The sequence below is a fragment of the Hemitrygon akajei genome, unplaced genomic scaffold, assembly GCF_048418815.1.
Source record: "Hemitrygon akajei unplaced genomic scaffold, sHemAka1.3 Scf000038, whole genome shotgun sequence".
NCBI lineage: Eukaryota > Metazoa > Chordata > Chondrichthyes > Myliobatiformes > Dasyatidae > Hemitrygon > Hemitrygon akajei.
This window is the reverse complement of record NW_027331924.1, coordinates 7,619,673-7,635,649: the sequence shown is the minus strand read 5'-3', so window position 1 is coordinate 7,635,649 and position 15,977 is coordinate 7,619,673. Positions and strand designations below refer to the sequence as shown.

Here is a 15,977-nt window from a genome sequence, read left to right as displayed (position 1 = left end):
AGACTTCTTAAGCTCTGTGACCTAAAATCCGCTAGTTAGAGGCAGAACAAGACGGGGTTTCAGAGAACCTGATATTGGGGAACATTGCGTAATCCCACATTCCCATCTTCCCAGCGCGATAAGATCACAGCCACCTAAACTTGAAAACACTCTTCGCGTGATGTTGCCAACCGTCCTCGAACACAACTTCAACAGGATGGTAATTTATTTGTCCCGTCTAATGAATCCAGTTTGTTAATATCAGCTGCAAACTCTGCAATTATAACTTGGCTCATTTCAACCAGTAAAGCTGAAACAGGGGACCACCTTATTGCGCCAGAACACTTCCGAACACTTTAAAATTGAAGATGACGCTGATCTACAAGTCACACAGCCATAATCAAGAACAGATCCAATTAAACAAATGAATATGGTCCACAATGATATTCATGTAGCTCCCGAGAATACCCATATAGACAAGTGAGAATATTTAATGTTATTATTTTCTGATATGGCGCTTCCATGCCAGCTGATTTTCCATCCACATGCCTGGAAATCTTCCCGCTGTCACGTCTTGAAGAGTTTGACCATATCATTTCAAATCAACTGCATGCCTGTTAATCACATTTATAAAACACAGAACTTGTTCAGGAGCGACTGAAAGCTTAAATTCTCAATATATTTGCCGACTGTTGAAAATTATTAGCTGCTAATTGGATCCAATATACTGTATAATTGCAATTTATGCCTCTAAGCCATAGAGCTCCATCATCTGCATATAGTGATTTACACACCTCAGTGCCTGTCTCAGAGAGAATATCATTAATCATAACATTAGATAATAAAGGGTTACAAATACGGCGTTGTGGGTTCCCACCCGTACCAGCACCGACCGTCCAAATATAAAACTCAGACAAAGTCTCGCAGTCTCCTGCTCAATCCTCATTTCCATAAAGCCATAAGACATGGAAGCAGAGTCAGGCCATCCGGCCCATTGAGTCTGCTCCACCATTCACTAATGGCTGATCCTTTCTTTCCGTCCTCCTCAACCCCAGCTACCGGCCTTCGCCCCTGAACCTTTGATGCGATGTCCAATCAAGAAACTATCAATGTCTGCCTTAAATGCTCCCAACGCCGTGGGCTCTGCAGCTGCATGTGGCCAGAAATTCCACAAATTCACCACCCTTTGTCTGAAAGATTCCCCGCATCTCTGTTTTGAAACGGCGCCCCTCTCTCCTGAGGCTATGCCCTCTTATCCTAAACTCTCCCACCATGGGAAACATCCTTTCCATAATTCAATCCAAAGTCCTTCCGGACTCCGCCTCCCGCTACGGACATGTAAGACTTAGTTGCTTATTGTCCGCCTTTAATCTCTCCCTTTTCCGATTTACACTTCGAAATTTTAACTCTATTCAGTCAAATTTGTATAACAATAGTTATAATTATGGCTACTTCGAAGAGCACCAGACGAACCGCCGGACCCCTGTAACGGAAAATCTAAACAAAGCTGACGAGTTCTCGGAAGAAGCCCCTTTGGGTCAAGAGATTGGAATCTCGAATCACTGGTATCTACACTGAAATAACTCAACTAAAAGAGAAATTTGAAGAAGAAATTGACTCTCTGAGCCTCGATCTTAAAGAAATTAATCGAAATGCGGCTGACCTTTCTTCTCGTTTGGAAAAGGCTCAACAACGGATCGTGGATTTGGAAGCTCGATCGCGTCGGAATAATATTCGAATTGTTGGACGCACTGGATTATTTTGATGAAATGTTTCAGTCTTTATTTCCGGAGGTTTGTTCGCAACCCCCGGAGCTTGAATCGGCTCACAGAACCAGTGCTTTAAAATCTTTGGATGAAGGTAAAAGCAGGCATGTTGTTGTGCGTTTTCTCCGTTTCAGAGACAAGGACCGCATTATTAAACTTGCAAGAAAACAAAGATTATTTCAATTTCAAGGTTCAGAAGTTCGTTTTTTCGATGATTTTCCACGTGAAATTGTTAAGAAACGTGCTGTATTTGTCCCTTCTATGAAATTAGCTTTTCAAAAAAAGCTCTTTCCATTATTACAATAGACAGCCAAATTAAGGCTTTTTGTTAACAATTCTGGAGTTTGTATTTTTGATGATCCAGCCGAGGCATTGCGTTTTATTAACTCTTTGTCTGACGAGTCCGATGGCGAATCTGAAGTCTGAATAAATTATAATAATTTGACTGTCTCGTGATGTAAAGCGATGAAATTGGAAATTTTGACGGTTATAACAAGTTTTTTTACCTTAAAATGTATTCTTAGCTTCGAAAAAGACTGGTTTGGATGGTTTTAACCTTCGAAGATATAGCGGGAGAACTGTTGAAAGACTCTGGATTATTTTGAACCATCTAGTTTTTTTTTCTGTAGCATTTAAATGAACCAACTTTTTTTTCTGTATGCTTTTTTAATTTTTTTTTGTTAAGTAATTGCTTGGATTTCTTTACGTTTTAAAGAAAGACTGGATAATTCAAAGATGGCGATTGTTTTTCCTTTTGTGCAAATATTTCAACCACGACGAGTCTGAAGACTGAAGTTTAAATGATTTATAATGGCTTGAGAGGCTCGCGGTGCAAAGACTGATAAGGCTTGAAGATCTGGTGGTCACAGGAAGTTTTTAGCTTAAAATTCATTTTAATTTTTGACAAAGACTGGTTTGGACGGTTTTAACCTCAGAAGATATAGTGGGAGAACTGTTGATAGGCTGTAGTTAAGTTTGTACTAACGAGAACTTTTTTTTCTTTTTGCAGCATTTAAATGAATTAATTGTTTGTTTTTATTCTGTATGCTTTATTGAAGATCTTTTAAGTAATTACTTGTTTTTTCTTGTGCTTAAAGATATATTGGATAATTTAAAGATGGCGATTGTTTTTCTTTTGTGCAAATATTTCAAGAATTGTTTTGGATGTGTTTTTCTTCCCTTATCTAATACTATGAAGGTTACTTTCAAATTGAAGGTCGTTTTGTTTTATAGGAAAAACACTATCTTTTCAAGTTAACTATACTGAGATATATGTCGACTGTAATGAGATTTATTTCCGGCAGAGGGAGTCAGAGATTACTTTTTTATATCCACGTAGGCGGAGCTATAACAACATCGAAGCTTTCCCTGGGGCTTGCGTCGATAGATGTCGACTTTTTTTTCCGGGCTTTATAATTTGGGTGTTTTTTTTTATTTTTTTACCCACGTTATGGAATCCCGGATTATTTTTATTATTGTTCATCTCCGCCATTTTAGATCACTTTATCCTGAAAATATTTTTACTAAATCATCTCTATGAATCAAACGGGCTTTATTAAAGGCCGTTCTCCCCTTCCCCCACCACCACTCTGCAATCCCCTCTCCCTCAGATCCCATAATCAGCTCCTGGGCCCTCAGAAGCTCCATCTTCCTCCCACCCCAACCCTTCCCTTTCTGCTGACACTACCAGCCTTCTTCCCGCCTCTGATCCCGTCTCTGATCCGTGCCGGGTCTTTACCATTCCCTCCGACCGTCAACTCTCTGAGGCACAGCGCTCTGTCCTCAGTAAGGGCCTCAGCTTTATCCCTCTTCGCCCACACCTCAGCGAGTTCCGCGTACGCCATGACGCTGAACTCATCTTCCGCCGGCTCCGTCTCCGAGCTTACTTCTTTGGCAAGGACTCTCTTACCTCCACCGATGACCCATTCTCCCATCTTCAACCCCCCCTCCTCTTCATGGACACTCCGCTCTTGTCTTCTGCCTGCCCTGGATCTCATTAATGCTAATTGCCGACGGGGCATCAACCGTTTCGACCACCACACCCTGTTCAAATACCAACCTACCTGCTTCCGAACGCTCTGCCCTCCGCTCCCTCCGCACCAATCCCAACCTCACTATAAGACCCTCTGATAAGAGGGGAGCTGTTGTTGTCTGGTGTACTGACCTCTACCTGGCCGAGGTACAGCGACAACTCTCTGATAGCTCCTCTTATTTACCCCTTGATCATGAGACCACTAAGGTGCACCAGGACGCTGTCTCCTATACCATCACCAACCTTATCAGCTCTGGGGATTTCCCATCCACTGCCACCAACCTCATAGTTCCAACACCCCGCACTTCCCGTTTCTACCTCCTACCCAAGAGCCACAAACCTGTCTGTCCAGGTAGACCTGCTGTCTCAGCTTGCTCCTGCCCCACCGAACTCATTTCTGCATACCTTGACACTGTCTTATCCCCCCCGTGTTCAATCGCTTTCCACCAATGATCGTGACACTTCTCACGCTTTGAATTTTTTCAATGATTTTAAATTCCCTGGCTCCCACCGCCTTATTTTCACCATGAACGTCCAGTCCCTATATACCTCCATCCTCCACCCGGACGGTCTCAAAGCTCTTCGCTTCTTTTTGGATTCCAGACCTAACCAATTCCCCTCTACCGCCACTCTCTTCCGTCCAGCGGGATTAGTTCTTACTCCCAATTATTTCTCCTTTGGTTCCTCCAACTTCCTCCAAACCAAAGGTATAGCCATGGCCACCTGCATGGGTCCTTCTTGTTGGCTTTGTGGAACAGTCCATGTTCACAGTCTATACGGTTATCCGTAACCCTCATTTCCTTCGCTACATCGATGACTGCATTGGCGCTGCCTTCTGCACGCATGCTGAGCTCGTTGACTTCATTAACTTTGCCTCCAACTTTCACCCTGCCCTCAAATTTACCTGGTCCATTTCCGAAACCTCCCTACCCTTTCTTGATCTTTCTGTCTCCATCTCTGGAGACGGCCTATGTACTGATATCTACTATAAGCCTACAGACTCTCACAGCTACCTATTCAAGAGGAAGAAGACTATTCCTCTTCCCACCCTGTCTCTCTCACCCTTCTCACAATTCCTCCGTCTCCACCTGATCTTCTCTCAGGATGAGGTTTTTCATTCCAGGACGAAGGAGACGTCTTCCTTTTTTAAACAAAGGGGTTATCTTCTTTCACCATCAACTCTGCTCTCAAACGCATCTTTCCCATTTCCCGCACATCCGCCCGCCACCCCACTCGTGATAGGGTTCCCCTTGTCCTCACTTACCATCCCACCAGCCTCCAGGTTCAACGTATAATTCTCCGTAACTTCCACCACCTCCATTGGGATCCCACTACCAAGCACATCATTCCCACACCCCCACCCTTTCTGCTTTCCACAAGGATCGCTCCCTACGCGACTCCCTTGTCCACTCGTCACCCCCCCCCCCCCATCCCTTCCCACCAATCTCCCTCCTGGCACTTATCGTTTTAAGCGGAACAAGTGCTACACTGTCCTTACACTTCCTCCCTCACCACCATTCAGGGTCCCAGAGAGTCCTTCCAGGTGAGGCGACACTTCACTTGTGAGTCGGCTGGTATGGTATACTGCGTCCGGTGCTCCCGGTGTGGCCTTTAATATATTGGTGAGTCCCGACGCAGACTGGGGGACCGTTTCACTGAACACCTACGCTCGGTCCGCCAGAGAAAGCAGGATCTCTCAGTGGCCACACATTTTAATTCCACGTCCCACTTCCATTCTGATATGTCTATCCCCGGCCTCCTCTACTGTCAAAACGAATCCAAACAAGGTTGGAGGAACGTCACCTTGTATACCGGCTGTGTAGCCTCCAACCTGATGGCATGAACATTGACTTCTCTAACTTCCTTTAATGCCCCTCCACCCCTTTTTACATATTTAGTTGTTTCTTTTATTTTTTCCCTCTCTCTGCCCATCACCCTGCCTGTTCTCCATCTCCATCTGGTACTCCCCCCACCTCTTTCTTTCTCCCGAGGCTTCCTGTCCTATGATCCTTTGCCTTCTCCAGCTCTGAATCACTTTCGCCAATCACCTTTCCAGCTCTTGGCTTCACCCCACCCCCTCCGGCCTTCTCCTATCATTTCGCATTTCCCCCTCCCCCCACTACTTTCAATCTCTTACTATCTTTCCTTTCAGTTAGTCCTGACGAAGGGTCTCGGCCCGAAACGTCGACTGTGCTTCTCCTTATAGATGCTGCCCGGCCTGCTGTGTTCCACCAGCATTTTGCGTGTGTTGATTGAATTTCCAGCATCTCCAGATTTCCTCGTGTTTGCACTGTACATCATCTGCCAACGTTTTCCCCCATAACCCTAAAATACCGATGCAGTCCGACTTTTCCTTTGCCCCATTACTAAGTCTCCAGCATCGTTTACCTACGGCCCGAAATTCACTCTCTCCTCCCTTTTACACGTTATGTATCTGAAGAAATGCTTGGTGTCCTCTTTCATATCACTGTCTGGCTTAAATTCATATTCCATCTTTACCTTCTTAATGACTTTTTAGTTCTTTTCTTTTGGCTTTCATAAGCTTCCTAGTTGTTTAACTTCCCACAATTTTTTTCTAAATTCTCTTGGGCTTTTATGCTGGCATTGACATTCCTGCAAATCTCTTCCTCTTTTGTGAAGTATTTATCCCGTGCCTTCCGAATTGCTTCAGGAAATTCCAGCCATCGCTGCCCTGCCGTGGATCCTGCCGGTGATCTTTCCAGTTAATTCTGGCCGATTGTAATCGCCTCTCTGATTACCGTCACTCTGCTGTAATACCGCCACATCTGATTTCCGCTTCTCCTTCTCAAACTTCAGGGTGAATTCAAAAACATTATGCTCGTTTGTCCCTAAAGGTTCTTCTACTTTCAGGTTTCCAATCACTTTTGCTTCATTGCCCCACACCCGATTCAGTAGAGCGGATCCTCCAGTCGGTTCAATCGTGAGCTGCCTTAAAAAGCGATCTCGAAGGCACTCGAGAAATCCCTCTACCAGGAACCCGGCTGAACCGGATTTTTCCTATCGACATGCACATTTAAATTCCTCATGACTCTTCTACCATTTCCTTTTCGGTAAGCATTCACTGTCTCCCGTTTAATTTGTAGGTCACATCCTTACTGCTGTTCCATGGTCTATACAGTGTCTTTCACCTTGTAGTTCCTTAGCTCTATCCACAATGGTTCAACACCTTCCGCCCTGCATCACCTCTTTCTAATGGTTTGATTTTACTTGTTTATTTACAAACAGAGCTACGCCACCACCTCTGCCTTCCAGCCTGTTCTTTCGATACTGTATGCATCCTTGCATACTAATCTCCCAGCTATAATCAGCTTTCAGCTATTGACGACAGTCATTGGCAGCAGCGGAGGCGATAATAAAGATGAGGCGACCTGGCTTTTCACGAATAAAAAAACAGTATTTATCCATACCCCGCCCTGTAATTTCGCGTTAGCCCATTATTCATGTGGAAGTTGGAGATTAGAGTAACTGACAGTAGATTGGCCAACCAGTATCACACTCGCCCTACAGTCCTCCGGGAACGTCAGATGGTCAGGTACTGAGCATGAAGGGGAATAGACAAACATATCCACAGACCAAATGGTGGGCGGCATTCTGGAGCAGTACATTGATTGGCATATGGCGGACCAATGAGTTTCTGAGTCGCCATGACGGTGTTTTACTCCCTCACGTCCACGCCCCTCCCTGCACCACACAAACTACCCTAATGTCCCGGAGCTGCCGGTCGCTGGGAAAATCCACCCGGCAATAACACCTTGGCCATCAGGCAGTGAATGAGAGGAACCAGAGCCCGGGCTCGAGATTCAGCGGCCGCATTGGCTCATGCTCAGGACGCGGCTTTATTGATAAACTGAAACACCGAGGTGTCGAGATAATTCACCGCGCTGATCACCTGCTCCCTGAATTTTGACTGAGTCACCGCGTAAATAAATGTGTTCGTGCAGCAGCTGAGATTCATCAGGAAAAACCCGACGTAGTGAAAAATCCATTCAGTATCACTGAATTCGAATCCTTTTCCTGAGACCTGATAATATATGAAATTTACAGCCAGTGTCATCCACAGCAGGATGAAGCTGCCGGAGAGGGCGAAGAGTAAAACCACAGACCTCCTCCTGCTCTCCATCTCCGGGACTCTGCGGTTCTCCCCCTTGCTCTGACCCTTCAGCCCCTTACGGACCCGACTGGCCACTAAAATGTGTCTGACTGTCAGAGCGTTGAGCAGCAGGATCCCAGCGAAAGGGAGGAGCGGAGTTAAAACCGTATCGAGCCAGTCATACCCTCTCCATCCAGGGTCAGTGTAATAACTGTCCATGGTTCTACAAAACCACGGCATATTGTCGATGATCACGCTGGGTTCCCGTGTGAAGAATCGGGGAACGTTTTTCAGACAGAATAGTATACCGGTTGTTGTCAGAACCACAGCCACAGTTTTCCCGGTGCGACAAACCGATCAAAGGTGAAAGTGACGGTGAACCAGACAGAACAGTGTGTGACTGTGTACATTAGTGAATCGCGGACACTGCACACAGGGGTGATGTCCAGAAAATTCAACGGAAAGCAATGCCAATTGATTCGAGTCAAAATGACCCCGGTGACAATGGTCAGTAGCTCCGCCGCTGCCGTGGCCACCAGGTAGCGAGTGGTGCAGGTAGAGAGGCCGCACTTTCCCCGGGACAAGATCACAATCGCCACTACATTCACTGGGGGGGTGGGAAGAGAGAGAGAGAGAGAGAGAGAGAGAGAGAGAGAGAGAGAGAGAGAGAGAGAGAGAGAGAGAGAGAGAGAGAGAGAGAGAGAGAGAGAGAGAGAGAGAGAGAGAGAGAGAGAGAGAGAGAGAGAGAGAGAGAGAGAGAGACCCTGTGAACGGCTGCTAATCTAACATCAGACACGGGTCACGCTGTCCTTGACCTGCATTCTTCCGTATGAAGGGACGACGATGTGTGGACAATCGTCGGCCATAAAAGCGATCTGCCTGCACACACAAAATGCTGGCGAGACCCAGCAGGTCAGGCAGCATTGATGGAATAGAAAAGCTGTCGTTTCGGGGCGAGACCTATCTTCGGGTCGATACATCGACCCAATCTGCATGAACAACAGCGATCGGAGCAGATCCCGGTTTAACTGATTTAACCGTGACTGGCCAGGCCTCTTGAAACTCAGCATCTGACGGGGTAGAGAAGGGATACAGAGAGGAGAAACACACACACAAAATACTGGCGGTACCTAGCAGGTCGGGCAGCATCCATGGAATGGAAAAACTATCGTTTCGGGGCGAGACCTATCTTCGGGTCAATACAGCGCCCCAAATTACGACGGGACTCAAAGGGAAAGCAGGAACAACTTAGTAACCAGAGACCGGGTGGCTCCGTTAATGGATTAATTCTACAGCATAGTTCAATCCGTTAACAGGCGGCAGCAGATCCATGGGCACCGGTTCAGGTGATCTGTGACAGACTTCACCGGGAGACGTGAAACACTGGACCAGGGGTTCTCTCTGAATAATAACTCAGAACAAGTGAACATCACAATATAAACCCATCCCAGTCACCCCTTTACGGAGAGCTTCCCTTCCCCAGCTGTGGGACAACTCCTGACAAGGTCCCACTAAAAGCCTCCCAGTTACACCGTCCAGGAGAGCTGCCTGTCCCCGGTACTGGGACAAATCTGGACAAGGTCCCACTAAAAGCCTCCCAGTTACACCGTCCAAATGAGCTGCCTGTCCCCGGTACTGGGACAAATCTGGACAAGGTCCCACTAAAAGCCTCACAGTTACACCGTCCAGGAGAGCTGCCTGTCCCCGGTACTGGGACAAATCTGGACAAGGTCCCACTAAAAGCCTCCCAGTTACACCGTCCAGGAGAGCTGCCTGTCCCCGGTACTGGGACAAATCTGGACAAGGTCCCACTAAAAGCCTCCCAGTTACACCGTCCAGGAGAGCTGCCTGTCCCCGGTACTGGGACAAATCTGGACAGGGTCCCACTAAAAGCCTCACAGTTACACCGTCCAGGAGAGCTGCCTGTCCCCGGTACTGGGACAAATCTGGACAGGGTCCCACTAAAAGCCTCCCAGTTACACCGTCCTGGAGCCATCAAGCGCTCCTCATAGGTTCAGTCTCTCATTCCCTTTTCAGCCTCCCCAATGCATTGCGTAGAGACTGTCCGAGCTCTCCCCTCTTCAGAATTAAGCCCATTATATTTCTGTATCACTGACAAGCAATGCAATGCTATCCAGTTCCCTGAGCCAGTGTCCACACATCCCTCTGGTGTCCTGAAAAGGGTTTCCTCCACACTCGCCATTTGTTCTTAGTCGTCACACCATCACGACAAAGACTGAGAGCTGTCTGCTCGCTGGTCTCCGACACAAACACTCACACACACACAAAGAGACGGACAGACACACACATGCGGAGACATATAACACATTGAGATGCAGATGCTGTCATGGTCCGGTCCGTGAATCCCGCATTCCGGTTCATGTTTCGGTCCATGCTCCTTATTCCAGGTTTTCCGGGTTTTCCCAGTTTCTGTTGAGGCAGCTGATTCTTCTTTGTGCTGGTCTCATAAACAGCTTCAGGATTCAGCCTCTGGCTGCTGGATTGCTCCTGTCCTAACCCCCGTCTGTATCCCTTCCCTTCACCTTCCTCTTGCTTTGCCTTGCCTCGCCTGGAGCCTTGCGTTGCCTCGCCTTGCCTCGCCTGGAGCCTTGCGTTGCCTCGCCTTGCCTCGCCTGGAGCCTTGCGTTGCCTCGCCTTGCCTCGCCTGGAGCCTTGCGTTGCCTCGCCTTGCCTCGCCTGGAGCCTTGCGTCGCCTCGCCTCGCCTCTGCCTGGAACCTTGTCTCGTCTTGCCTGTGTCGGGAGCCTCGCCCTGTTAGGAACTACTCTTTGTGTCCACAACTCCGCTAGGCAGGTCCGCCCGTTTGCCGCTACCTAGCTTTGGGAACCGTCTTGTCGTGTTCAGCGTTCTGTGTAATGAGTCCCGTCCTGTATCCAAGGAGGGGTCCCGTCCCGGCTCTGTGTTCTGTGTAATGACTCACGGGCCTACGTCCTGTATCCAAGGAGGGGCCTTGGTTTTCCTTGTCCCTGTCTCTCCCTCGGCTCTGTGTTTTGCGTCCCTGTCTCTTCCTCGACCAGGTCAAGGCTTTGGGATCTCGTACAGTCCCAGTCAGGTCCAAGGTCCTTTGTCTGTTCAAGCCACGGCGTTGTGTTCTCGTCTTGTCATGTGCCTCGCTCAGCCCAGGTGTACCTTGCCCAGCCCGGTGCTGGGGTTCCCTTGTCCTGTCCAGGAGTCTCACGTCCAGTCCAGTGACTCTCCTTGTCCTGTAGCCACGTCTTGTCCGAGCCTGGTTCTGGAGTCCGAGCCCGAGGCAAGACCCAGGATCTGGGTCCTTGTCCAGTCTCTGGCTGGGAGTCCAAGCCCAGGCTCCCAGTTCCCAGTTCCATGTGCTGCTTCCGCTATCATCGTCAAGTCCCAGCCCAGGCCCGGAATCCTTGTCTCGTCCGGAGCCTGTGTCGTGTCCAGCGTCCTTTCTTTCCCACTGTCCTTGCTTCCTTCTTACGCCTAGTCCTGTTCCTGGTAGTTCAGTGCCTTTGGGTCCAGATGACAGGGTTACTGAGGCTCCCAGGGCTTGACTAAATGATCTCCCTCCAAACTTGTGAGACGAATTGGGGACGCCGGTCAGAAATAATGTCAGAGGGGTGCAGGCGGAAGACGTGATGGACGAGAAGGTCGGCTGTTCTGCGAGCTGTAGGGAGTTTGGGAAGGGCTATGAAGTGCACCGCTCTGGAGAAGCCGTCCACCACGGTGAGTACGGCAGTGTTCCCATCTGAAGGAGGTAGTCCCGTAACAAAATCCAGCGTGATGTGAGACCAGCGGCGGCTCGGGACAGGTAGGGGACGAAGCAATCCAGCAGGTGGTCGGTGGGAGGATTTTCCACGGGTGCAAGCAGAACAGACAGAGACAAAGGAACGGGTGTCAGCGTCCATGGAGGGCCAGCAGACATGTCTCTTCAGGAGGGTCAGAGTCCGATCGATCCCGGGATGGCAGGCGAAACGAGACGTGTGCCCCCACGGGAGAACCTGAGATGGAACGGAATCGGGCACAAAGAGGAGATTGGAGGGTCCGTTGCCTGGGTCAGGTTGAGTCCGTTGGGCCACTTTAACTATGGCCTCGATCTCCCAGGTGAGTGCAGCCACTGCACAGGATGGTGGAGGAATGGTCTCGGGGTTGGGAAGGCCCTCCTCGGAAATGTATTGACGGGAGAGAGCATCGGGCTTCCCGTTCTTGGACCCCGGACGATAGGTGAGGGTGAACCTGCACCGGCCAAAACATAATGCCCCACGGGATGGCGGGAATTCGGGCGTTATGCGGTTTGGATGTATGCGAGGATCTTGCGTTCGCACCAGTTGATGAACGGATGTTCCGCTCCCTCCCGTCAGTGCCTCCACTCCTCCAAAGCGAGCTTGACCGCCAGTAACTCCCGGTTCCCTACGTCGTAAGTTCATTCGGCGGGAGACCGCTGGCGAGAAAAGAAGGCACTGGGATGAAGTTTCTGATCAGGACCTGAACATCGGGAGAGGAGCGCTCCCACCCCAGAGTCGGAGGCGTCGACCTCCACCATGAATCGACAAGAGGGGTCTGGTTGGACCAGGATGGGAGCGGAGGTGACACGCCTCTTCAGCTCTGAGAACGCTGAGTCAGCTTCGGGGTTCCAATGAAAAGGGGTCCTAGGTGGGTAAGGGGCGCCGCCACCCGACCATACTCCCTGATGAACCGGCGACAGAAGTTCGCGAAGCCCAGAAATGGCTGGAGTTGCCTGCGTGTCGTGGGTCATGGCCGCTCCACCACCGCCCGGATCCTCTCGGGATCCGCTCTCACTCGCCCGCTCTCGGTGATGTTCCCTCAGGAGATGAACTCACACTTCTCAGCTTTAACCAATCATCTGTTCTCCCAAAGCCTCTGTAGCAACTGACGGACATGAACTGGAAACTGCTGGAGAAGATTAGGATGTCATCCAGATAAACAGACACAAAACGGTTAATCAAGACTCTTAGGACATCGTTAATCAGGGCTTGGAAGATCAGCGGGGGCATTGATGAGGCCAAATGGCATGACCAGGTATTCGAAGTGGCTGGAGGGATATTAAATGCCGTTTTCCACTCGTCTCCCTCCCTTATTCTGGCCAGATGGCAGGCGCTTCGTGGGTCCCACCCGGAGAAGATGGTGGCTCCGTGAAGTGGTTGGAAAGTGGAGTTTATGAGGGGCAGTGGATACTCGTTCTTTATGGTTTATGATTTGGGCCTCGCTAGTCGATGGACGACGTAGTGAACCAGCCCTGTTCCACACAAAGAAGATCCTTGCGCCCGCCGGGGAGGATGAGGGTCGGACAATGCCCGCCGCGGGAGATTCACTGATGTAATCCTCCATTACTTCCCTCTCTGGTCAGGCCATGTTATAGAGCCGACTGGTGGGGAGAGGAGCTCCGGGGAGAAGGTCAATAGCACAATCGTATGGTCGGAGTGGAGGCAGGGAAGGGGCCCGGTGCTTACTAAACACTTGCCCCAGGTCGTGGTACTCCGCTGGGTTCAGCGGCAGACGAGGTCGCGGTGGCTTTTACAGGAGAAAGGGCCGACTGTAGACAAGCGGAGTGACAAAACGGACTCTAGCCGGCTATCTTCCCAGTGGACCAATCAATGTGGGAGTTATGGCGGCTTATCCAGGGGTACCCAAGAACTATAGGAGCTTGAGGAGAGGAAATTAGGTGAAATTGTACCTGTTCCCGATGGTTCCCAGAGAGAACCTAAGACAGTGGTGGTGTTCAGTGAGTGACTCGGGCCAGACGTCTTCCGTCCAGTGCCCGGGCCTCCAGAGGGGTACTCAACGGCTCCCGAGGAATTCCGGCCCGGGAAGCTGTGTCTTCATCCAACAGATCTCCCTCGGCACCGGAGTCCACCAAGGCGGACAGAGACAGGGACTGTTGGTGGTAGTTTACAGTAGCTTGGATCTGCATCCGGGTTTGGGGGACGGAAGGGAATGTTGTCTGACTCTCCTTTCTACTGGTGAGCCCTCCCTTTTGGCCGAAGGGAACAGGTAGCACGGAAATGGCCAGTTCGTTCTGTTACTCAAAGCGACTGAGGAGAACCCAGGCGCAGGACTCAGGCACGGAGATTGAGTTGGGATGCTTGCGCAGACGTGAACTTTGAACAGCGAGCAGGAGGAATCTTGACACGGAGCTCTGATACGGAGTCTGGACACGGAGACGGGGTTTTCAGATAATATCTGGAGCTGACATTGGGGCACGATAGGGGATTAACCATCGGGAGCATGACAGCATGAACTGATTTAATAGCTGCTTTAAATATTTACTTAACCCCGGTTTTACAGCCCAGTCTGTCTCTCTTAAACCCGGAGGAAAACAAAATCGAGCGGCTAGAGGAACTGAGCGGGTCAGGCAGCATCTGTGGAGGGAAATGGAGAATCGACATTTCGGAATGAATGATCTCTACCTTGAAAGTCGATTGTACATTCCTCTCCACAGACGCTGCCTGACATAGAAACATAGAAACTAGGTGCAGGAGTAGACCATTCGGCCCTTCGAGCCTGCACCGCCATTCAGTATGATCATGACTGATCATCCAACTCAGAACCCTGTACCTGCTTTCGCTCCATACCCCCTGATCCCTTTAGCCACAAGGGCCATATCTAACTTCCTCTTAAATATAGCCAATGAACCGGCCTCAACTGTTTCCTGTGGCAGATAATTCCACAGATTCACCACTCTATGTGTGAAGAACTTTTTCCTCATCTGGGTCCTAAAAGGCTTCCTCTTTTTCTTTAAACTGTGACCCCTCGTTCTGGACTTCCCCAACATCGGAAACAATCTTCCTGCATCTAGCCTGTCCAATCCCTTTAGAATTTTATACGTTTCAATAAGATCCCCCCTCAATCTTCAAAATTCTAGTGAGTATAAGCCTAGTCGATCCAGTCTTTCTTCATATGAAAGTCCTGCCATCCCAGGAATCAATCTGGTGAACCTTCTCTGTACTCCCTCTATGGCAAGAATCTCTTTCTTCAGATTAGGGGACCAAAACTGCACACAATACTCCAGGTGCGGTCACACCAAGGCCCTGTACAACTGCGGTAGAACCTCCCTGCTCCTGTACTCAAATCCTTTTGCTATGAATGTCAACATACCATATGCCTTTTTCATCGCCTGCTGTACCTGCATGCCCACCTTCAATGACTGGTGTACAATGACACCCAGGTCTCGTTGCACCTCCCCTTTTCCTAATTGGCCACCATTCAGATAATAATCTGTTTTCCTGTTCTTGCAACCAAAGTGGATATCTCACATTTATCCACATTAAATTGCATCTGCCATGAATTTGCCCACTCACCTAACCTATCTAAGTCACCCTGCATCCTCTTAGCATCCTCCTCACAACTAACACCGCCGCCCAGCTTCGTGTCATCCGCAAACTTGGAGATGCTGCATTTAATTCCCTCGTCTAAATCATGAATATATATTGTAAACAACTGGGGTCCCAGCTCTGAGCCTTGCGGTACCCCACTAGTCACTGCTCAGTTTCTCTGGCATCATGTTTCCTACTCGAGATTCCAGCATCTGCAGTCTCTTGTGCCTCTCTTTTCAGAATTTGCCCCTTTCAGTCCTGCCTCAGACTGAACCAGGCTTTTCTGTCCGTTTTCATTTCTGTTCTGCTTCTTCTTTAGCCCATCACGCCACCGGGACACAAGCTCGCCAGATTCCTCTGCCCAGGGCCGTGATTTGATCGGGCCTATGGCTCCCCTCTATCCACACGATTCAATCGTCTTCCAGGGGAACGTCCTTCCGATCCCAGGGATGAGGCCTTTAGAGATTTAGTTGACGTTTCTGTCGCACTGGGCTTTTACGGGATGGGGTTGCTAGACCCATGCCCAACACTCCTCCGTTCGTAGCCGGGCTTAGGCAGTCCATGGCCGAGTTTTCATTTCTGTTAGGAACTACTGAATGTGTTTCTGATCCCACGCTGATATGGAAATGGCCACAATTCTTTCCCACTGAACATACGCAGTGACATAATATTCATTCCCCGAGTCTGCAGCGCGCGTAGTGGACAATCGTGGTACTGCAGGCGATCAGCAGCTCCCCGAAAGCGAAAGCATTCTGAATCAGGAAGTGCCGGGAG

The 15,977-nt window shown here is 49.4% G+C and overlaps 1 protein-coding gene across 1 annotated transcript in view; it reads right to left on the bottom strand.

Annotated features, from left to right (window-relative positions):
• The window catches only part of LOC140720212 (E3 ubiquitin-protein ligase TRIM69-like), a 135,503-nt gene extending 122,878 nt beyond the window's left edge, over positions 1–12,625 (bottom strand). Inside the window, exons 1-2 of the mRNA XM_073035098.1 lie at positions 12,383–12,625; positions 6,556–6,795 (exon numbers count right to left, since the gene is read on the bottom strand). Coding sequence (XP_072891199.1) covers positions 6,556–6,795; positions 12,383–12,625 — 483 coding nt within the window. The remainder of the gene's footprint in view (positions 1–6,555; positions 6,796–12,382) is intronic.
• Positions 12,626–15,977: the final 3,352 nt, after the last annotated feature.